This window comes from Chiloscyllium plagiosum, unplaced genomic scaffold (genome assembly GCF_037043375.1).
Source record: "Chiloscyllium plagiosum isolate Xiang-an unplaced genomic scaffold, Cpla_swu_hap1 HiC_scaffold_50, whole genome shotgun sequence".
Lineage (NCBI taxonomy): Eukaryota > Metazoa > Chordata > Chondrichthyes > Orectolobiformes > Hemiscylliidae > Chiloscyllium > Chiloscyllium plagiosum.
This window is the reverse complement of record NW_028270188.1, coordinates 58,329,047-58,352,495: the sequence shown is the minus strand read 5'-3', so window position 1 is coordinate 58,352,495 and position 23,449 is coordinate 58,329,047. Positions and strand designations below refer to the sequence as shown.

General features: G+C 45.4%; 1 protein-coding gene across 1 annotated transcript in view; it reads left to right on the top strand.

Moving 5' to 3' along the window:
- The window catches only part of LOC148135329 (tripartite motif-containing protein 46-like), a 208,591-nt gene extending 186,136 nt beyond the window's left edge, over window positions 1–22,455 (top strand). Inside the window, exon 6 of the mRNA XM_087985125.1 lies at window positions 22,376–22,455. Within this exon, the coding sequence (XP_087841251.1) occupies window positions 22,376–22,455 (80 nt within the window). The remainder of the gene's footprint in view (window positions 1–22,375) is intronic.
- Window positions 22,456–23,449: the final 994 nt, after the last annotated feature.

Here is a 23,449-nt window from a genome sequence, read left to right as displayed (position 1 = left end):
GTTTGGGTTATTGACAGACTGGGGAATGGAGTGACAGTGGGATTAGTTTGTTTTAATGACTGTGGAATGGAGTGACAGTGGGATTAGTTTGCGTTAATGACTGGAGGAAGGAGTGACAGTGGGATTAGTTTGGGTTAATGACAGACTGAGGAATGGAGTGACAGTGGGATTAGTTTGGGTTAATGTCTGACTGGGGAATGGAGTGACAGTGGGATTAGTTTGGGTTAATGTCTGACTGGGGAATGGAGTGACAGTGGGATTAGTTTGGGTTAATGTCAGACTGGGGAGTGGAGTGACAGTGGGATTAGTTTGGGTTAATGTCTAACTGGGGAATGGAGTGACAGTGGGATTAGTTTGTGTTAATGACTGGAGGAAGGAGTGTCAGTGGGATTAGTTTGGGTTAATGACAGAATGGGGAATGGAGTGACAGTGGGATTAATTTGGGTTTATGACAGACTGGGGAATGGAGTGACAGTGGGATTAATTTGTGTTAATGACTGGGGAATGGAGTGACAGTGGGACTAGTTTGGGTTAATAACAGAATGGGGAAAGGAGTATCATTGGGATTAGTTTGGGTTAATTTTGGGGAATGGAGTGACATCGGGATTAGTTTGGGTTAATGACAGACTGAGGAATGGAGTGACAGTGGGATTAGTTTGGGTTAATTCTGGGGAATGGAGTGACATCGGGATTAGTTTGGGTTAATGACAGACTGAGGAATGGAGTGACAGTGGGATTAGTTTGGGTTCATGACTGGGGAATGGAGTGACAGTGGGATTAGTTTGGGTTAATGACTGGGGAATGGAGTGACAGTGGGATTAGTTTGGGTCAGTGACTGGGAGATGGACTGACAGTGGGATTAGTTCGGATTAATGACTGGGGAATGGAATGACAGTGGGATTAGTTTGTGTTTATGACTGGGGAATGGAGTGTCAGTGGCAATTAGTTTGGGTTAATGACTGGGGAATGGAGTGACAGTGGGTTTAGTTTGGGTTAATGACAGACTGGGGAAAGGAGTACCTTTGGCATTAGTTTGAGTTAATTCTGGGGAATGGAGTGACAGTGGGATTAGTTTGGGTTAATGACTGGGGATGGAGTGACAGTGGGATTAGTTTGGGTTAATGTCAGACTGGGGAATGGAGTGTCAGTGGGATTAGTTTGGGTAAATGAATGGGGGATGGACTGACAGTGGGATTAGTTTGGGTTAATGACTGGGAAATGGAATGACAGTGGGATTATTTGTGTTAATGACTGGGGCATGGAGTGTTAGTGGGATTAGTTTGGGTTAATGACTGGGGAATGGACTGACAATGGGATTAGTTTGGGTTAATGACTGGGGATGGAGGGACAGTGGGATTAGTTTGGGTAATGACTGGGGAATGGTGTGACAGTGGGATGAGTTTGGGTTAATAACAGACTGGGGAATGGATAGACAGTGGGATTACTTTGGGTTAATGACTGGGGGATGGAGTGACAGTGGGATTAGTTTTGGTTAATGACTGAGGAATGGAGTGACAGTGGGATTAGTTCGGGTTAATGACTGGGGAATGGAATGACAGTGGGATTATTTGTGTTAATGACTGGGGAATGGTGTGTTTGTGGGATTAGTTTGGGTTAATGACTGGGGAATGGACTGACAATGGGATTAGTTTGGGTCAACGACTGGGGAATGGAGTGACATTGGGATTAGTTTGGGTTAATGACTGGGGGATGGAGGGACAGTGGGATTAGTTTGTGTTAATGACAGACTGGAGAATGGAGTGACAGTGGGAATATTGTGGGTTAATGACTTGGGAATGGAATGACAGTGGGATTAGTTTGTGTTAATGACTGGGGGATGGATTGACACTGGGATTAGTTTGGGTTAAAGACTGGGCGAGGGAGTGCCAGTGGGATTAGTTTGGGTTAATGTCTAGTGGAAGGAGTATCATTGGGATTAGTTTGGGTTAATTCTGGGGAATGGAGTGACAGTGGGATTAGTTTGGGTCAATGACTGGGGAATGGAAAGACAGAGGGATTAGTTTTGGGGAATGGGATGTCAGTGGGATTAGTTTGGGTTAATGACAGTCGGGTGAATGGAGTGACAGAGGGATTAGTTTGGGTTAATGACTGGGGAATGGAGTGACAGTGGGATTAGTTTGGGTTAATGACAGACAGGGGAATGTAACGCCAGTGGGATTAGTTTGTGTTAATGACAGACTGGGGAATGGAGTGACAGTGGGATTAGTTTGGGTTAATGTCTGACTGGGGAATGGAGTGACAGTGGGATTAGTTTGGGTTAATGTCAGACTGGGGAGTGGAGTGACAGTGGGATTAGGTTTGGTTAATATTGGGGAATGGAGTGACAGTGGGATTAGTTTGGGTTAATGTCAGACTGGGGAATGGAGTAACAGTGGGATTAGTTTGGATAATGACTGGGGAATGGAGTGACAGTGGGATTAGTTTGTGTTCATGACTGGGGGATGGAATGACAGTGGGATTAGTTTGGGTTAATGTCTGACTGGGGGATGGAGTGACAGTGGATTAGTTTTGGTGAATGACTGGGGGGATGGAGTGATAGTGGGATTAGTTTGGGTTAATGACTGTGGAATGGAGTGACAGTGGGATTAGTTTGCGTTAATGACTGGAGGAAGGAGTGACAGTGGGATTAGTTTGCGTTAATGACTGTGGAATGGAGTGACAGTGGGATTAGTTTGCGTTAATGACTGGAGGAAGGAGTAACAGTGGGATTAGTTTGGGTTAATGACAGACAGGGGAATGTAACGCCAGTGGGATTAGTTTAGGTTAATGTCTGACTGGGGAATGGAGTGACAGTGGGATTAGTTTGGGTTAATGTCAGACTGGGGAGTGGAGTGACAGTGGGATTAGGTTTGGTTAATATTGGGGAATGGAGTGACCGTGGGATTAGTTTGGGCTCATGACAGACTGGGGAATGGAGTGACAGTGGGATTAGGTTTGGTTAATATTGGGGAATGGAGTGACCGTGGGATTAGTTTGGGCTCATGACAGACTGGGGAATGGAGTGACAGTGGGATTAGGTTTGGTTAATATTGGGGAATGGAGTAACAGTGGGATTAATTTGTGTGAGTGACTGTGGGACTAGTTTCGGTGAATGACTAGGGGATTGAGTGACATTGGAATTAGTTTGTGTTAATGACTGGGGGATGGATTGACACTGGGATTAGTTTGGGTTAATGACAGGGCGATGGAGTGCCAGTGGGATTAGTTTGGGTTAATGACTAGGGGAATGGAATGACAGTGGGATTAGATTGGGTTAATGTCAGACTGGGGAATGGAGTGACAGTGGGATTAGTTTGCGTTAATAACTGGAGGAAGGAGTGACAGTGGGATTAGTTTGGGTTTATGTCAGACTGGGGAATGGAGTGACAGTGGGATTAGTTTGGGTTAATGTCAGACTGGGGAATGGAGTGACAGTGGGATTAGTTTGTGTTAATGACAGAATGGGAAATGGAGTGACAGTGGGATTAGTTTGGTTAAATGTCTAACTGGGGAATGGAGTGACAGTGGGATTAATTTTGGTTAATATATTGGGGAATGGATTGACAGTGGGATTAGTTTGCGTTAATGACTGGGCGAGGGAGTGCCAGTGGGATTAGTTTGGGTTAATGACTAGGGGAGGGAGTGACAGTTGGATTAGTTTGGGTTCATAACAGAATGGGGAAAGGAGTATCATTGGGATTAGTTTGGGTTAATTCTGGGGAATGGAGTGACAGTGGGATTAGTATGGGTTAATGTCAGACTGGGGAATGGAGTGACAGTGGGATTAGTTTGGGTTAATGTCAGACTGGGGAATGGAGTGACAGTTGGATTAGTTTGGGTTAATAACAGAATGGGGAAAGGAGTCTCATTGGGATTAGTTTGGGTTAATTCAGGGGAATGGAGTGACAGTGGGACTAGTTTGGGTTAATGTCAGACTGGGGAATGGAGTGACAGCGGGATTAGTTTGGGTTAATGACTGGGGAATGGAGTGACAGTGGGATTAGTTTGGGTTAATGACAGACAGGGGAATGTAACGCCAGTGGGATTAGTTTGTGTTAATGACAGACTGGGGAATGGAGTGACAGTGGGATTAGTTTGGGTTAATGTCTGACTGGGGAATGGAGTGACAGTGGGATTAGTTTGGGTTAATGTCAGACTGGGGAGTGGAGTGACAGTGGGATGAGGTTTGGTTAATATTGGGGAATGGAGTGACAGTGGGATTAGTTTGGGTTAATGTCAGACTGGGGAATGGAGTAACAGTGGGATTAGTTTGGATAATGACTGGGGAATGGAGTGACAATGGGATTAGTTTGTGTTCATGACTGGGGGATGGAATGACAGTGGGATTAGTTTGGGTTAATGTCTGACTGGGGGATAGAGTGACAGTGGATTAGTTTTGGTGAATGACTGGGGGGATGGAGTGATAGTGGGATTAGTTTGGGTTAATGACTGTGGAATGGAGTGACAGTGGGATTAGTTTGCGTTAATGACTGGAGGAAGGAGTGACAGTGGGATTAGTTTGGGTTAATGACAGACAGGGGAATGTAACGCCAGTGGGATTAGTTTAGGTTAATGTCTGACTGGGGAATGGAGTGACAGTGGGATTAGTTTGGGTTAATGTCAGACTGGGGAGTGGAGTGACAGTGGGATTAGGTTTGGTTAATATTGGGAAATGGAGTGACCGTGGGATTAGTTTGGGCTCATGACAGACTGGGGAATGGAGTGACAGTGGGATTAGTTTGGGCTCATGACAGACTGGGGAATGGAGTGACAGTGGGATTAGGTTTGGTTAATATTGGGGAATGGAGTGACAGTGGGATTAATTTGTGTGAGTGACTGTGGGACTAGTTTCGGTGAATGACTAGGGGATTGAGTGACATTGGAATTAGTTTGTGTTAATGACTGGGGGATGGATTGACACTGGGATTAGTTTGGGTTAATGACAGGGCGATGGAGTGCCAGTGGGATTAGTTTGGGTTAATGACTAGGGGAATGGAATGACAGTGGGATTAGTTTGGGTGAATGTCAGACTGGGGAATGGAGTGACAGTGGGATTAGTTTGGGTTAATGTCAGACTGGGGAATGGAGTGACAGTGGGATTAGTTTGCGTTAATAACTGGAGGAAGGAGTGCCAGTGGGATTAGTTTGGGTTAATGACTAGGGGAATGGAATGACAGTGGGATTAGTTTGGGTGAATGTCAGACTGGGGAATGGAATGACAGTGGGATTAGTTTGGGTTAATGTCAGACTGGGGAATGGAGTGACAGTGGGATTAGTTTGCGTTAATAACTGGAGGAAGGAGTGTCAGTGGGATTAGTTTGGGTTAATGACTGGGGAATGGAATGACAGTGGGATTAGTTTGGGTTAATGTCAGACTGGGGAATGGAGTGACAGTGGGATTAGTTTGCGTTAATAACTGGAGGAAGGAGTGACAGTGGGATTAGTTTGGGTTAATGACAGACTGAGGAATGGAGTGACAGTGGGATTAGTTTGGGTTAATGTCAGACTGGGGAATGGAGTGACAGTGGGATTAGTTTGTGTTAATGACTGGGGAATGGAGTGACAGTGGGATTAGTTTGTGTTAATGACAGACTGGGGAATGGAGTGACAGTGGGATTAGTTTGGGTTAATGTCAGACTGGGGAATGGAGTGACAGTGGGATTAGTTTGTGTTAATGACTGGGGAATGGAGTGACAGTGGGATTAATTTCTGTTAATGACTGTGGAATGGAGTGACAGTGGGATTAGTTTGGGTTAATGACAGACTGAGGAATGGAGTGACAGTGGGATTAGTTTGTGTTAATGACAGAATGGGAAATGGAGTGACAGTGGGATTAGTTTGGGTAAATGTCGAACTGGGGAATGGAATGACAGTGGGATTAATTTTGGTTAATATATTGGGGAATGGATTGACAGTGGGATTAGTTTGCGTTAATGACTGGGCGAGGGAGTGCCAGTGGGATTAGTTTGGGTTAATGACTAGGGGAGGGAGTGACAGTTGGATTAGTTTGGGTTAATAACAGAATGGGGAAAGGAGTATCATTGGGATTAGTTTGGGTTAATTCTGGGGAATGGTGTGACAGTGGGATTAGTTTGGGTTAATGTCAGACTGGGGAATGGAGTGACAGTGGGATTAGTTTGGGTAATGACTGGGGAATGGAGTGACAATGGGATTAGTTTGTGTTCATGACTGGGGAATGGAGTGACAGTGGGATTAGTTTGTTTTAATGACTGTGGAATGGAGTGTCAGTGGGATTAGTTTGCGTTAATGACTGGAGGAAGGAGTGACAGTGGGATTAGTTTGGGTTAATGACTGGGGAATGGAGTGACAGTGGGATTAGTTTGGGTTATTGACAGACTGGGGAATGGAGTGACAGTGGGATTAGTTTGTTTTAATGACTGTGGAATGGAGTGACAGTGGGATTAGTTTGCGTTAATGACTGGAGGAAGGAGTGACAGTGGGATTAGTTTGGGTTAATGACAGACTGAGGAATGGAGTGACAGTGGGATTAGTTTGTGTTAATGACAGAATGGGAAATGGAGTGACAGTGGGATTAGTTTGGGTAAATGTCTAACTGGGGAATGGAGTGACAGTGGGATTAATTTTGGTTAATATATTGGGGAATGGATTGACAGTGGGATTAGTTTGCGTTAATGACTGGGCGAGGGAGTGCCAGTGGGATTAGTTTGGGTTAATGACTAGGGGAGGGAGTGACAGTTGGATTAGTTTGGGTTAATAACAGAATTGGGAAAGGAGTATCATTGGGATTAGTTTGGGTTAATTCTGGGGAATGGAGTGACAGTGGGATTAGTTTGGGTTAATGTCAGACTGGGGAATGGAGTGACAGCGGGATTAGTTTGGGTTAATGACTGGGGAATGGAGTGACAGTGGGATTAGTTTGGGTTAATGTCAGACTGGGGAATGGAGTGACAGTGGGATTAGTTTGGGTAATGACTGGGGAATGGAGTGACAGTGGGATTAGTTTGGGTTAATGTCAGACTGGGGAATGGAGTGACAGTTGGATTAGTTTGGGTTAATAACAGAATGGGGAAAGGAGTATCATTGGGATTAGTTTGGGTTAATTCTGGGGAATGGAGTGACAGTGGGATTAGTTTGGGTTAATGTCAGACTGGGGAATGGAGTGACAGCGGGATTAGTTTGGGTTAATGACTGGGGAATGGAGTGACAGTGGGATTAGTTTGGGTTAATGACAGACAGGGGAATGTAACGCCAGTGGGATTAGTTTGTGTTAATGACAGACTGGGGAATGGAGTGACAGTGGGATTAGTTTGGGTTAATGTCTGACTGGGGAATGGAGTGACAGTGGGATTAGTTTGGGTTAATGTCAGACTGGGGAGTGGAGTGACAGTGGGATTAGGTTTGGTTAATATTGGGGAATGGAGTGACAGTGGGATTAGTTTGGGTTAATGTCAGACTGGGGAATGGAGTAACAGTGGGATTAGTTTGGATAATGACTGGGGAATGGAGTGACAGTGGGATTAGTTTGTGTTCATGACTGGGGGATGGAATGACAGTGGGATTAGTTTGGGTTAATGTCTGACTGGGGGATGGAGTGACAGTGGATTAGTTTTGGTTAATGACTGGGGGGATGGAGTGATAGTGGGATTAGTTTGGGTTAATGACTGTGGAATGGAGTGACAGTGGGATTAGTTTGCGTTAATGACTGGAGGAAGGAGTGACAGTGGGATTAGTTTGCGTTAATGACTGTGGAATGGAGTGACAGTGGGATTAGTTTGCGTTAATGACTGGTGGAAGGAGTAACAGTGGGATTAGTTTGGGTTAATGACAGACAGGGGAATGTAACGCCAGTGGGATTAGTTTAGGTTAATGTCTGACTGGGGAATGGAGTGACAGTGGGATTAGTTTGGGTTAATGTCAGACTGGGGAGTGGAGTGACAGTGGGATTAGGTTTGGTTAATATTGGGGAATGGAGTGACCGTGGGATTAGTTTGGGCTCATGACAGACTGGGGAATGGAGTGACAGTGGGATTAGGTTTGGTTAATATTGGGGAATGGAGTGACCGTGGGATTAGTTTGGGCTCATGACAGACTGGGGAATGGAGTGACAGTGGGATTAGGTTTGGTTAATATTGGGGAATGGAGTAACAGTGGGATTAATTTGTGTGAGTGACTGTGGGACTAGTTTCGGTGAATGACTAGGGGATTGAGTGACATTGGAATTAGTTTGTGTTAATGACTGGGGGATGGATTGACACTGGGATTAGTTTGGGTTAATGACAGGGCGATGGAGTGCCAGTGGGATTAGTTTGGGTTAATGACTAGGGGAATGGAATGACAGTGGGATTAGATTGGGTTAATGACTGGGGAATGGAATGACAGTGGGATAAGATTGGGTTAATGTCAGACTGGGGAATGGAGTGACAGTGGGATTAGTTTGGGTTAATGTCAGACTGGGGAATGGAGTGACAGTGGGATTAGTTTGTGTTAATGACAGAATGGGAAATGGAGTGACAGTGGGATTAGTTTGGTTAAATGTCTAACTGGGGAATGGAGTGACAGTGGGATTAATTTTGGTTAATATATTGGGGAATGGATTGACAGTGGGATTAGTTTGCGTTAATGACTGGGCGAGGGAGTGCCAGTGGGATTAGTTTGGGTTAATGACTAGGGGAGGGAGTGACAGTTGGATTAGTTTGGGTTAATAACAGAATGGGGAAAGGAGTATCATTGGGATTAGTTTGGGTTAATTCTGGGGAATGGAGTGACAGTGGGATTAGTATGGGTTAATGTCAGACTGGGGAATGGAGTGACAGTGGGATTAGTTTGGGTTAATGTCAGACTGGGGAATGGAGTGACAGTTGGATTAGTTTGGGTTAATAACAGAATGGGGAAAGGAGTCTCATTGGGATTAGTTTGGGTTAATTCAGGGGAATGGAGTGACAGTGGGACTAGTTTGGGTTAATGTCAGACTGGGGAATGTAGTGACAGCGGGATTAGTTTGGGTTAATGACTGGGGAATGGAGTGTCCGTGGGATTAGTTTGGGTTAATGACAGACATGGGAATGTAACGCCAGTGGGATTAGTTTGTGTTAATGACAGACTGGGGAATGGAGTGACAGTGGGATTAGTTTGGGTTAATGTCTGACTGGGGAATGGAGTGACAGTGGGATTAGTTTGGGTTAATGTCAGACTGGGGAGTGGAGTGACAGTGGGATGAGGTTTGGTTAATATTGGGGAATGGAGTGACAGTGGGATTAGTTTGGGTTAATGTCAGACTGGGGAATGGAGTAACAGTGGGATTAGTTTGGATAATGACTGGGGAATGGAGTGACAATGGGATTAGTTTGTGTTCATGACTGGGGGATGGAATGACAGTGGGATTAGTTTGGGTTAATGTCTGACTGGGGGATAGAGTGACAGTGGATTAGTTTTGGTGAATGACTGGGGGGATGGAGTGATAGTGGGATTAGTTTGGGTTAATGACTGTGGAATGGAGTGACAGTGGGATTAGTTTGCGTTAATGACTGGAGGAAGGAGTGACAGTGGGATTAGTTTGGGTTAATGACAGACAGGGGAATGTAACGCCAGTGGGATTAGTTTAGGTTAATGTCTGACTGGGGAATGGAGTGACAGTGGGATTAGTTTGGGTTAATGTCAGACTGGGGAGTGGAGTGACAGTGGGATTAGGTTTGGTTAATATTGGGAAATGGAGTGACCGTGGGATTAGTTTGGGCTCATGACAGACTGGGGAATGGAGTGACAGTGGGATTAGTTTGGGCTCATGACAGACTGGGGAATGGAGTGACAGTGGGATTAGGTTTGGTTAATATTGGGGAATGGAGTGACAGTGGGATTAATTTGTGTGAGTGACTGTGGGACTAGTTTCGGTGAATGACTAGGGGATTGAGTGACATTGGAATTAGTTTGTGTTAATGACTGGGGGATGGATTGACACTAGATTAGTTTGGGTTAATGACAGGGCGATGGAGTGCCAGTGGGATTAGTTTGGGTTAATGACTAGGGGAATGGAATGACAGTGGGATTAGTTTGGGTGAATGTCAGACTGGGGAATGGAGTGACAGTGGGATTAGTTTGGGTTAATGTCAGACTGGGGAATGGAGTGACAGTGGGATTAGTTTGCGTTAATAACTGGAGGAAGGAGTGCCAGTGGGATTAGTTTGGGTTAATGACTAGGGGAATGGAATGACAGTGGGATTAGTTTGGGTGAATGTCAGACTGGGGAATGGAATGACAGTGGGATTAGTTTGGGTTAATGTCAGACTGGGGAATGGAGTGACAGTGGGATTAGTTTGCGTTAATAACTGGAGGAAGGAGTGTCAGTGGGATTAGTTTGGGTTAATGACTGGGGAATGGAATGACAGTGGGATTAGTTTGGGTTAATGTCAGACTGGGGAATGGAGTGACAGTGGGATTAGTTTGCGTTAATAACTGGAGGAAGGAGTGACAGTGGGATTAGTTTGGGTTAATGACAGACTGAGGAATGGAGTGACAGTGGGATTAGTTTGGGTTAATGTCAGACTGGGGAATGGAGTGACAGTGGGATTAGTTTGTGTTAATGACTGGGTAATGGAGTGTCAGTGGGATTAGTTTGTGTTAATGACAGACTGGGGAATGGAGTGACAGTGGGATTAGTTTGTGTTAATGACAGAATGGGAAATGGAGTGACAGTGGGATTAGTTTGGTTAAATGTCTAACTGGGGAATGGAGTGACAGTGGGATTAATTTTGGTTAATATATTGGGGAATGGATTGACAGTGGGATTAGTTTGCGTTAATGACTGGGCGAGGGAGTGCCAGTGGGATTAGTTTGGGTTAATGACTAGGGGAGGGAGTGACAGTTGGATTAGTTTGGGTTAATAACAGAATGGGGAAAGGAGTATCATTGGGATTAGTTTGGGTTAATTCTGGGGAATGGAGTGACAGTGGGATTAGTATGGGTTAATGTCAGACTGGGGAATGGAGTGACAGTGGGATTAGTTTGGGTTAATGTCAGACTGGGGAATGGAGTGACAGTTGGATTAGTTTGGGTTAATAACAGAATGGGGAAAGGAGTCTCATTGGGATTAGTTTGGGTTAATTCAGGGGAATGGAGTGACAGTGGGACTAGTTTGGGTTAATGTCAGACTGGGGAATGTAGTGACAGCGGGATTAGTTTGGGTTAATGACTGGGGAATGGAGTGTCCGTGGGATTAGTTTGGGTTAATGACAGACATGGGAATGTAACGCCAGTGGGATTAGTTTGTGTTAATGACAGACTGGGGAATGGAGTGACAGTGGGATTAGTTTGGGTTAATGTCTGACTGGGGAATGGAGTGACAGTGGGATTAGTTTGGGTTAATGTCAGACTGGGGAGTGGAGTGACAGTGGGATGAGGTTTGGTTAATATTGGGGAATGGAGTGACAGTGGGATTAGTTTGGGTTAATGTCAGACTGGGGAATGGAGTAACAGTGGGATTAGTTTGGATAATGACTGGGGAATGGAGTGACAATGGGATTAGTTTGTGTTCATGACTGGGGGATGGAATGACAGTGGGATTAGTTTGGGTTAATGTCTGACTGGGGGATAGAGTGACAGTGGATTAGTTTTGGTGAATGACTGGGGGGATGGAGTGATAGTGGGATTAGTTTGGGTTAATGACTGTGGAATGGAGTGACAGTGGGATTAGTTTGCGTTAATGACTGGAGGAAGGAGTGACAGTGGGATTAGTTTGGGTTAATGACAGACAGGGAAATGTAACGCCAGTGGGATTAGTTTAGGTTAATGTCTGACTGGGGAATGGAGTGACAGTGGGATTAGTTTGGGTTAATGTCAGACTGGGGAGTGGAGTGACAGTGGGATTAGGTTTGGTTAATATTGGGAAATGGAGTGACCGTGGGATTAGTTTGGGCTCATGACAGACTGGGGAATGGAGTGACAGTGGGATTAGTTTGGGCTCATGACAGACTGGGGAATGGAGTGACAGTGGGATTAGGTTTGGTTAATATTGGGGAATGGAGTGACAGTGGGATTAATTTGTGTGAGTGACTGTGGGACTAGTTTCGGTGAATGACTAGGGGATTGAGTGACATTGGAATTAGTTTGTGTTAATGACTGGGGGATGGATTGACACTAGATTAGTTTGGGTTAATGACAGGGCGATGGAGTGCCAGTGGGATTAGTTTGGGTTAATGACTAGGGGAATGGAATGACAGTGGGATTAGTTTGGGTGAATGTCAGACTGGGGAATGGAGTGACAGTGGGATTAGTTTGGGTTAATGTCAGACTGGGGAATGGAGTGACAGTGGGATTAGTTTGCGTTAATAACTGGAGGAAGGAGTGCCAGTGGGATTAGTTTGGGTTAATGACTAGGGGAATGGAATGACAGTGGGATTAGTTTGGGTGAATGTCAGACTGGGGAATGGAATGACAGTGGGATTAGTTTGGGTTAATGTCAGACTGGGGAATGGAGTGACAGTGGGATTAGTTTGCGTTAATAACTGGAGGAAGGAGTGTCAGTGGGATTAGTTTGGGTTAATGACTGGGGAATGGAATGACAGTGGGATTAGTTTGGGTTAATGTCAGACTGGGGAATGGAGTGACAGTGGGATTAGTTTGCGTTAATAACTGGAGGAAGGAGTGACAGTGGGATTAGTTTGGGTTAATGACAGACTGAGGAATGGAGTGACAGTGGGATTAGTTTGGGTTAATGTCAGACTGGGGAATGGAGTGACAGTGGGATTAGTTTGTGTTAATGACTGGGTAATGGAGTGTCAGTGGGATTAGTTTGTGTTAATGACAGACTGGGGAATGGAGTGACAGTGGGATTAGTTTGGGTTAATGTCAGACTGGGGAATGGAGTGACAGTGGGATTAGTTTGTGTTAATGACTGGGGAATGGAGTGACAGTGGGATTAATTTCTGTTAATGACTGTGGAATGGAGTGACAGTGGGATTAGTTTGGGTTAATGACAGACTGAGGAATGGAGTGACAGTGGGATTAGTTTGTGTTAATGACAGAATGGGAAATGGAGTGACAGTGGGATTAGTTTGGGTAAATGTCTAACTGGGGAATGGAGTGACAGTGGGATTAATTTTGGTTAATATATTGGGGAATGGATTGACAGTGGGATTAGTTTGCGTTAATGACTGGGCGAGGGAGTGCCAGTGGGATTAGTTTGGGTTAATGACTAGGGGAGGGAGTGACAGTTGGATTAGTTTGGGTTAATAACAGAATGGGGAAAGGAGTATCATTGGGATTAGTTTGGGTTAATTCTGGGGAATGGTGTGACAGTGGGATTAGTTTGTTTTAATGACTGTGGAATGGAGTGACAGTGGGATTAGTTTGCGTTAATGACTGGAGGAAGGAGTGACAGTGGGATTAGTTTGGGTTAATGACTGGGGAATGGAGTGACAATGGGATTAGTTTGTGTTCATGACTGGGGAATGGAGTGACAGTGGGATTAGTTTGTTTTAATGACTGTGGAATGGAGTGACAGTGGGATTAGTTTGCGTTAATGACTGGAGGAAGGAGTGACAGTGGGATTAGTTTGGGTTAATGACTGGGGAATGGAGTGACAGTGGGATTAGTTTGGGTTATTGACAGACTGGGGAATGGAGTGACAGTGGGATTAGTTTGTTTTAATGACTGTGGAATGGAGTGACAGTGGGATTAGTTTGCGTTAATGACTGGAGGAAGGAGTGACAGTGGGATTAGTTTGGGTTAATGACAGACTGAGGAATGGAGTGACAGTGGGATTAGTTTGGGTTAATGTCTGACTGGGGAATGGAGTGACAGTGGGATTAGTTTGGGTTAATGTCTGACTGGGGAATGGAGTGACAGTGGGATTAGTTTGGGTTAATGTCAGACTGGGGAGTGGAGTGACAGTGGGATTAGTTTGGGTTAATGTCTAACTGGGGAATGGAGTGACAGTGGGATTAGTTTGTGTTAATGACTGGAGGAAGGAGTGTCAGTGGGATTAGTTTGGGTTAATGACAGAATGGGGAATGGAGTGACAGTGGGATTAATTTGGGTTTATGACAGACTGGGGAATGGAGTGACAGTGGGATTAATTTGTGTTAATGACTGGGGAATGGAGTGACAGTGGGACTAGTTTGGGTTAATAACAGAATGGGGAAAGGAGTATCATTGGGATTAGTTTGGGTTAATTTTGGGGAATGGAGTGACATCGGGATTAGTTTGGGTTAATGACAGACTGAGGAATGGAGTGACAGTGGGATTAGTTTGGGTTAATTCTGGGGAATGGAGTGACATCGGGATTAGTTTGGGTTAATGACAGACTGAGGAATGGAGTGACAGTGGGATTAGTTTGGGTTCATGACTGGGGAATGGAGTGACAGTGGGATTAGTTTGGGTTAATGACTGGGGAATGGAGTGACAGTGGGATTAGTTTGGGTCAGTGACTGGGAGATGGACTGACAGTGGGATTAATTTGGGTTAATGACTGGGGGATGGACTGACAGTGGGATTAGTTCGGATTAATGACTGGGGAATGGAATGACAGTGGGATTAGTTTGTGTTTATGACTGGGGAATGGAGTGTCAGTGGCAATTAGTTTGGGTTAATGACTGGGGAATGGAGTGACAGTGGGTTTAGTTTGGGTTAATGACAGACTGGGGAAAGGAGTACCTTTGGCATTAGTTTGAGTTAATTCTGGGGAATGGAGTGACAGTGGGATTAGTTTGGGTTAATGACTGGGGATGGAGTGACAGTGGGATTAGTTTGGGTTAATGTCAGACTGGGGAATGGAGTGTCAGTGGGATTAGTTTGGGTAAATGAATGGGGGATGGACTGACAGTGGGATTAGTTTGGGTTAATGACTGGGAAATGGAATGACAGTGGGATTATTTGTGTTAATGACTGCGGCATGGAGTGTTAGTGGGATTAGTTTGGGTTAATGACTGGGGAATGGACTGACAATGGGATTAGTTTGGGTTAATGACTGGGGATGGAGGGACAGTGGGATTAGTTTGGGTAATGACTGGGGAATGGTGTGACAGTGGGATGAGTTTGGGTTAATAACAGACTGGGGAATGGATTGACAGTGGGATTACTTTGGGTTAATGACTGGGGGATGGAGTGACAGTGGGATTAGTTTTGGTTAATGACTGAGGAATGGAGTGACAGTGGGATTAGTTCGGGTTAATGACTGGGGAATGGAATGACAGTGGGATTATTTGTGTTAATGACTGGGGAATGGTGTGTTTGTGGGATTAGTTTGGGTTAATGACTGGGGAATGGACTGACAATGGGATTAGTTTGGGTCAACGACTGGGGAATGGAGTGACATTGGGATTAGTTTGGGTTAATGACTGGGGGATGGAGGGACAGTGGGATTAGTTTGTGTTAATGACAGACTGGAGAATGGAGTGACAGTGGGAATATTGTGGGTTAATGACTTGGGAATGGAATGACAGTGGGATTAGTTTGTGTTAATGACTGGGGGATGGATTGACACTGGGATTAGTTTGGGTTAAAGACTGGGCGAGGGAGTGCCAGTGGGATTAGTTTGGGTTAATGTCTAGTGGAAGGAGTATCATTGGGATTAGTTTGGGTTAATTCTGGGGAATGGAGTGACAGTGGGATTAGTTTGGGTCAATGACTGGGGAATGGAAAGACAGAGGGATTAGTTTTGGGGAATGGGATGTCAGTGGGATTAGTTTGGGTTAATGACAGTCGGGTGAATGGAGTGACAGAGGGATTTGTTTGGGTTAATAACTGGGGGATGGAGTAACATTGGGATTAGTTTGGTTTATTGACTGGGGGATGGAGTGACAGTGGGATTAGTTTGGGTTAATCACTGGGGGATGGAGTGACAGTGGGATTAGTTTGGGTTAATGTCAGACTGGGGAATGGAGTGACAGTGGGATTAGTTTGGGTAATGACTGGCGAATGGAGTGACAGTGGGATTAGTTTGTGTTAATGACTGGGGGATGGAGTAACAGTGGGATTAGGTTGGGTCAATGATTGGGGAATGGAATGACAGTGGGATTCGTTTGGGTTAATGACAGACTGGGCAATGGAGTGACAATGGGATTAGTTTGGGTTAATATCTGACTGAGGAATGGAGTGACAGTGGGATTAGTTTTGGTTAATATTGGGGAATGGAGTGACAGTGGGATTAGTTTTGGTTCATGACAGACTGGGGAATGGAGTGACAGTGGGATTAGTTTGTGTTAATGACTGGGGGATGGATTGACACTGGGATTAGTTTGGGTTAATGACTGGGCGAGGGAGTGCCTGTGGGATTAGTTTGGGTTAATGACTAGGGGAGGGAGTGACAGTGGGATTAGTTTGGGTTAATAACAGAATGGGGAAAGGAGTATCATTGGGATTAGTTTGGGTTAATTCTGGGGAATGGAGTGACAGTGGGATTAGTTTGGGTTAATGTCAGACTGGGGAATGGAGTGACAGTGGGATTAGTTTGGGTCATGACTGGGGGATGGAATGACAGTGGGATTAGTTTGTGTTCATGACTGGGGGATGGAATGACAGTGGGATTAGTTTGGGTTAATGTCTGACTGGGGGATGGAGTGACAGTGGATTAGTTTTGGTTAATGACTGGGGGAATGGAGTGATAGTGGGATTAGTTTGTGTTAATGACTGTGTAATGGAGTGACAGTGGGATTAGTTTGCGTTAATGACTGGAGGAAGGAGTGACAGTGGGATTAGTTTGGGTTAATGACTGTGGAATGGAGTGACAGTGGGATTAGTTTGCGTTAATGACTGGAGGAAGGAGTGACAGTGGGATTAGTTTGGGTTAATGACAGACAGGGGAATGTAACGCCAGTGGGATTAGTTTGGGTTAATGACAGACTGAGGAATGGAGTGACAGTGGGATTAGTTTGGGTTCATGACTGGGGAATGGAGTGACAGTGGGATTAGTTTGGGTTAATGACTGGGGAATGGAGTGACAGTGGGATTAGTTTGGGTCAGTGACTGGGAGATGGACTGACAGTGGGATTAATTTGGGTTAATGACTGGGGGATGGACTGACAGTGGGATTAGTTCGGATTAATGACTGGGGAATGGAATGACAGTGGGATTAGTTTGTGTTTATGACTGGGGAATGGAGTGTCAGTGGCAATTAGTTTGGGTTAATGACTGGGGAATGGAGTGACAGTGGGTTTAGTTTGGGTTAATGACAGACTGGGGAAAGGAGTACCTTTGGCATTAGTTTGAGTTAATTCTGGGGAATGGAGTGACAGTGGGATTAGTTTGGGTTAATGACTGGGGATGGAGTGACAGTGGGATTAGTTTGGGTTAATGTCAGACTGGGGAATGGAGTGTCAGTGGGATTAGTTTGGGTAAATGAATGGGGGATGGACTGACAGTGGGATTAGTTTGGGTTAATGACTGGGAAATGGAATGACAGTGGGATTATTTGTGTTAATGACTGCGGCATGGAGTGTTAGTGGGATTAGTTTGGGTTAATGACTGGGGAATGGACTGACAATGGGATTAGTTTGGGTTAATGACTGGGGATGGAGGGACAGTGGGATTAGTTTGGGTAATGACTGGGGAATGGTGTGACAGTGGGATGAGTTTGGGTTAATAACAGACTGGGGAATGGATTGACAGTGGGATTACTTTGGGTTAATGACTGGGGGATGGAGTGACAGTGGGATTAGTTTTGGTTAATGACTGAGGAATGGAGTGACAGTGGGATTAGTTCGGGTTAATGACTGGGGAATGGAATGACAGTGGGATTATTTGTGTTAATGACTGGGGAATGGTGTGTTTGTGGGATTAGTTTGGGTTAATGACTGGGGAATGGACTGACAATGGGATTAGTTTGGGTCAACGACTGGGGAATGGAGTGACATTGGGATTAGTTTGGGTTAATGACTGGGGGATGGAGGGACAGTGGGATTAGTTTGTGTTAATGACAGACTGGAGAATGGAGTGACAGTGGGAATATTGTGGGTTAATGACTTGGGAATGGAATGACAGTGGGATTAGTTTGTGTTAATGACTGGGGGATGGATTGACACTGGGATTAGTTTGGGTTAAAGACTGGGCGAGGGAGTGCCAGTGGGATTAGTTTGGGTTAATGTCTAGTGGAAGGAGTATCATTGGGATTAGTTTGGGTTAATTCTGGGGAATGGAGTGACAGTGGGATTAGTTTGGGTCAATGACTGGGGAATGGAAAGACAGAGGGATTAGTTTTGGGGAATGGGATGTCAGTGGGATTAGTTTGGGTTAATGACAGTCGGGTGAATGGAGTGACAGAGGGATTTGTTTGGGTTAATAACTGGGGGATGGAGTAACATTGGGATTAGTTTGGTTTATTGACTGGGGGATGGAGTGACAGTGGGATTAGTTTGGGTTAATCACTGGGGGATGGAGTGACAGTGGGATTAGTTTGGGTTAATGTCAGACTGGGGAATGGAGTGACAGTGGGATTAGTTTGGGTAATGACTGGCGAATGGAGTGACAGTGGGATTAGTTTGTGTTAATGACTGGGGGATGGAGTAACAGTGGGATTAGGTTGGGTCAATGATTGGGGAATGGAATGACAGTGGGATTCGTTTGGGTTAATGACAGACTGGGCAATGGAGTGACAATGGGATTAGTTTGGGTTAATATCTGACTGAGGAATGGAGTGACAGTGGGATTAGTTTTGGTTAATATTGAGGAATGGAGTGACAGTGGGATTAGTTTTGGTTCATGACAGACTGGGGAATGGAGTGACAGTGGGATTAGTTTGTGTTAATGACTGGGGGATGGATTGACACTGGGATTAGTTTGGGTTAATGACTGGGCGAGGGAGTGCCTGTGGGATTAGTTTGGGTTAATGACTAGGGGAGGGAGTGACAGTGGGATTAGTTTGGGTTAATAACAGAATGGGGAAAGGAGTATCATTGGGATTAGTTTGGGTTAATTCTGGGGAATGGAGTGACAGTGGGATTAGTTTGGGTTAATGTCAGACTGGGGAATGGAGTGACAGTGGGATTAGTTTGGGTCATGACTGGGGGATGGAATGACAGTGGGATTAGTTTGTGTTCATGACTGGGGGATGGAATGACAGTGGGATTAGTTTGGGTTAATGTCTGACTGGGGGATGGAGTGACAGTGGATTAGTTTTGGTTAATGACTGGGGGAATGGAGTGATAGTGGGATTAGTTTGTGTTAATGACTGTGTAATGGAGTGACAGTGGGATTAGTTTGCGTTAATGACTGGAGGAAGGAGTGACAGTGGGATTAGTTTGGGTTAATGACTGTGGAATGGAGTGACAGTGGGATTAGTTTGCGTTAATGACTGGAGGAAGGAGTGACAGTGGGATTAGTTTGGGTTAATGACAGACAGGGGAATGTAACGCCAGTGGGATTAGTTTGTGTTAATGTCTGACTGGGGAATGGAGTGACAGTGGGATTAGTTTGGGTTAATGACAGACTGGGGAATGGAGTGACAGTGGGATTAGTTTGGGTTAATGTCAGACTAGGGAATGGAGTGACAGTGGGATTAGTTTGGGTTAATGTCAGACTGGGGATTGGAGTGACAGTGGGATTAGTTTGGGTTAATGTCTGACTGGGGAATGGAGTGACAGTGGGATTAGTTTGGGTTAATGTCAGACTGGGGAGTGGAGAGACAGTGGGATTAGGTTTAGTTAATATTGGGGAATGGAGTGACAGTGGGATTAGTTTGGGCTCATGACAGACTGGGGAATGGAGTAACAGTGGGATTAGTTTGTGTGAGTGACTGTGGGACTAGTTTCGGTGAATGACTAGGGGATTGAGTGACATTGGAATTAGTTTGTGTTAATGACTGGGTGATGGATTGTCACTGGGATTAGTTTGGGTTAATGACAGGGCGATGGAGTGCCAGTGGGATTAGTTTGGGTTAATGACTAGGGGAATGGAATGACAGTGGGATTAGTTTGGGTTAATGTCAGACTGGGGAATGGAGTGACAGTGGGATTAGTTTGCGTTAATAACTGGAGGAAGGAGTGTCAGTGGGATTAGTTTGGGTTAATGACTGGGGAATGGAATGACAGTGGGATTAGTTTGGGTTAATGTCAGACTGGGGAATGGAGTGACAGTGGGATTAGTTTGCGTTAATAACTGGAGGAAGGAGTGACAGTGGGATTAGTTTGGGTTAATGACTGGGGAATGGATTGACACTGGGATTAGTTTGCGTTAATGACTGGGAGTGCCAGTGGGATTAGTTTAGGTTAATGACTAGGGGAGGGAGTGACAGTTGGATTAGTTTGGGTTAATAACAGAATGGGGAAAGGAGTATCATTGGGATTAGTTTGGGTTAATTCTGGGGAATGGAGTGACAGTGGGATTAGTTTGGGTTAATGTCAGACTGGGGAATGGAGTGACAGTGGGATTAGTTTGCGTTAATAACTGGAGGAAGGAGTGTCAGTGGGATTAGTTTGGGTTAATGACTGGGGAATGGAATGACAGTGGGATTAGTTTGGCTTAATGTCAGACTGGGGAATGGAGTGACAGTGGGATTATTTGTGTTTATGACTGGGGAATGGAGTGTCAGTGGGAATTAGTTTGGGTTCATGACAGACTGGGGAAAGGAGTACCTTTGGCATTCGTTTGAGTTAATTCTGGGAAATGGAGTGACAGTGGGATTAGTTTGGGTTAATGACTGGGGAATGGAGTGACAGTGGGATTAGTTTGGGTTAATGACTGGGGATGGAGTGACAGTGGGATTAGTTTGGGTTAATGTCAGACTGGGGAATGGAGTGTCAGTGGGATTAGTTTGGGTAAATGAATGGGGAATGGACTGACAGAGGGATAAATTCGGGTTAATGACTGGGGAATGGAATGACAGTGGGATTATTTGTGTTAATGACTGGGGAATGGAGGGTTAGTGGGATTAGTTTGGGTTAATGGCTGGGGAATGGACTGACAATGGGATTAGTTTGGGTTAATGACTGGGGATGGAGGGACAGTGGGATTAGTTTGGGTAATGACTGGGGGATGGAGTGACAGTGGGATTAGTTTGGGTTAATGACAGACGGGGGAATGTAGTGCCAGTGGGATTAGTTTGTGTTAATGACAGACTGGAGAATGGAGTGACAGTGGGATTATTGTGGGTTAATGACTCGGGAATGGAATGACAGTGGGATTAGTTTGTGTTAATGACTGGGGGATGGATTGACACTGGGATTAGTTTGGGTTAAAGACTGGGCGAGGGAGTGCCAGTGGGATTAGTTTGGGTTAATGTCTAGGGGAGGGAGTGACAGTGGGATTAGTTTGGGTTAATAACAGAATGGGGTAAGGAGTATCATTGGGATTAGTTTGGGTTAATTCTGGGGAATGGAGTGACAGTGGGATTAGTTTGGGTTAATGACTGTGGAATGGAGTGACAGTGCGATTAGTTTGGTTAATGTCAGACTGGGGAATGGAGTGACAGTGGGATTAGTTTTGGTTAATGACTGGGTGGATGGAGTGATAGTGGGATTAGTTTGGGTTAATGACTGGGGAATGGAATGACAGTGGCATTAGTTTGGGTTAATGACTGGAGGAAGGAGTGACAGTGGGATTAGTTTGGGTTAATGACGGACGGGGGAATGTTACGCCAGTGGGATTAGTTTGTGTTAATGACAGACTGGGGAATGGAGTGACATTGGGATTAGTTTGGGTTAATATCTGACTGGGGAATGGAGTGACAGTGGGATTAGTTTGGGTTAATGACTGGGGAATGGAGTGACAGTGGGATTAGTTTTGGTTAATGACTGGGGAATGGAATGACAGTGGGAATAGTTTGGGTTAATGTCAGACTGTGGAATGGAGTGACAGTGGGATTAGTTTGCGTTAATGACTGGGGAATGGAGTGACAGTGGGATTAGTTTGGGTTAATGACTGGGGAATGGAGTGACAGTGGGATTAGTTTGGGTTAATGACTGGGGAATGGAGTGACAGTGGGATTAGTTTGGGTTAATGACTGTGGAATGGAGTGACAGTGGGATTAGTTTTGGTTAATGACTGGGTGGATGGAGTGACAGTGGGATTAGTTTGGGTTAATGACTGAGGAATGGAGTGACAGTGGGATTAGTTTGTGTTAATGACTGGGTGGATGGAGTGACATTGGGATTAGTTTGGGTTAGTGACTGAGGAATGGAGTGACATTGGGATTAGTTTGGGTTAATGTCAGACTGGGGAATGGAGTGATAGTGGGATTAGTTTGCGTTAATGACTGGGTGGATGGAGTGACAGTGGGATTAGTTTGGGTTAATGACTGGGTGGATGGAGTGTCAGTGGGATTAGTTTGGGTTGACACTGACCTATTTGAAAGAGGCGGCTGTGTATATCTGAAGTACACTCGCCCTCAGTAGGATTCTCTGTTGATCTAGGATTATTTTTGGTTAATGTGTATCTGGCTGGAATAACACATCCGTTCTCTCTGTTTCAGGCTGGATGATTGACCAGCGGTACATTTTCATCTTTCAGAAGTGTCTGCCTGCCCTCAGTAGCCTGCACACCATCAAGTAGGTGGAGAGCTGGGTTCAAGTGTAGAATATGAACATGCGAATCTGCAGGGCTCGGTTTTGTCCCCGTTCTCGATGGTGTCGCGGGGAGTTGTGGTATTAACAGGCGGGATCTCTTCCTGTCGAATCCTGCATGGCTCAAATTTGGACTGCATCCCGAGCAGTTGGGAGATATTTGGCCGTGCGTCAATCCCCCACCACTGGCTGTGGTAAAAGCTCCAGCAGAGAGACACATTCCATGTCTGACGTGACTCTTCCTCGGAGCTGGGAGGGGATTGGGAAAGTGACTGGCTTTCTGCCGTCGATGGAGCTGGCGAGGACGCTGATCGTGAGGGTGCCCTGCGCCAATAACAGAGGGACTGCCCATGGTGCTCATGGACTGATCGAGATGTGAAATGGTGTTAAGAGTGGACAATAGGATTTACTGTGGGTGGGGTGGGGTGGGGCGAAGCGGGGGGGGTCCAATGCAGACAAGGGGGTTGAGGGATGGGAAGGTGTCCCTCAAAATGGAGGGGGCTGTAAATTCTCTGATGTTGGTGAGTTCACCTTTGACTCCTCTAGTGCGTAATTGGAAAATATGACGCTGTTGCAGACGATAACAAAGATGGGTTTAGGGATGGGTCGTATTGAGGAGGTGGGGAGGCTGCAGAAGGTTCGGAGAGTGGGCAAAGAAGTGGCAGATAGACGACAATGTGGGGAAGTATGAGGTCAAGCACTTTGGTCGGAGGAATAGAGGCAGAGAGGCATGGACTATTTTCTAAATGGGGAGAAAATTCAGAAATGTGAAGGGCAGAGAGACTTGGAAGTTCTCGTCCAGGAGTCTCTCAAGCTAAACCTGCAGGTTGGGTCAGTAGTTGGGAAAGCAAATGTAACAATGGCATTTGTTTTGAGAGGACTTGATTATAAAAGCAGGGATGTATTTCTGAGGCTCCATAAAGCTGGGGTCAGACCACATTTGGGAGAATTGTACCCAGTTTTGGGTCCCATATCTCAGCAAG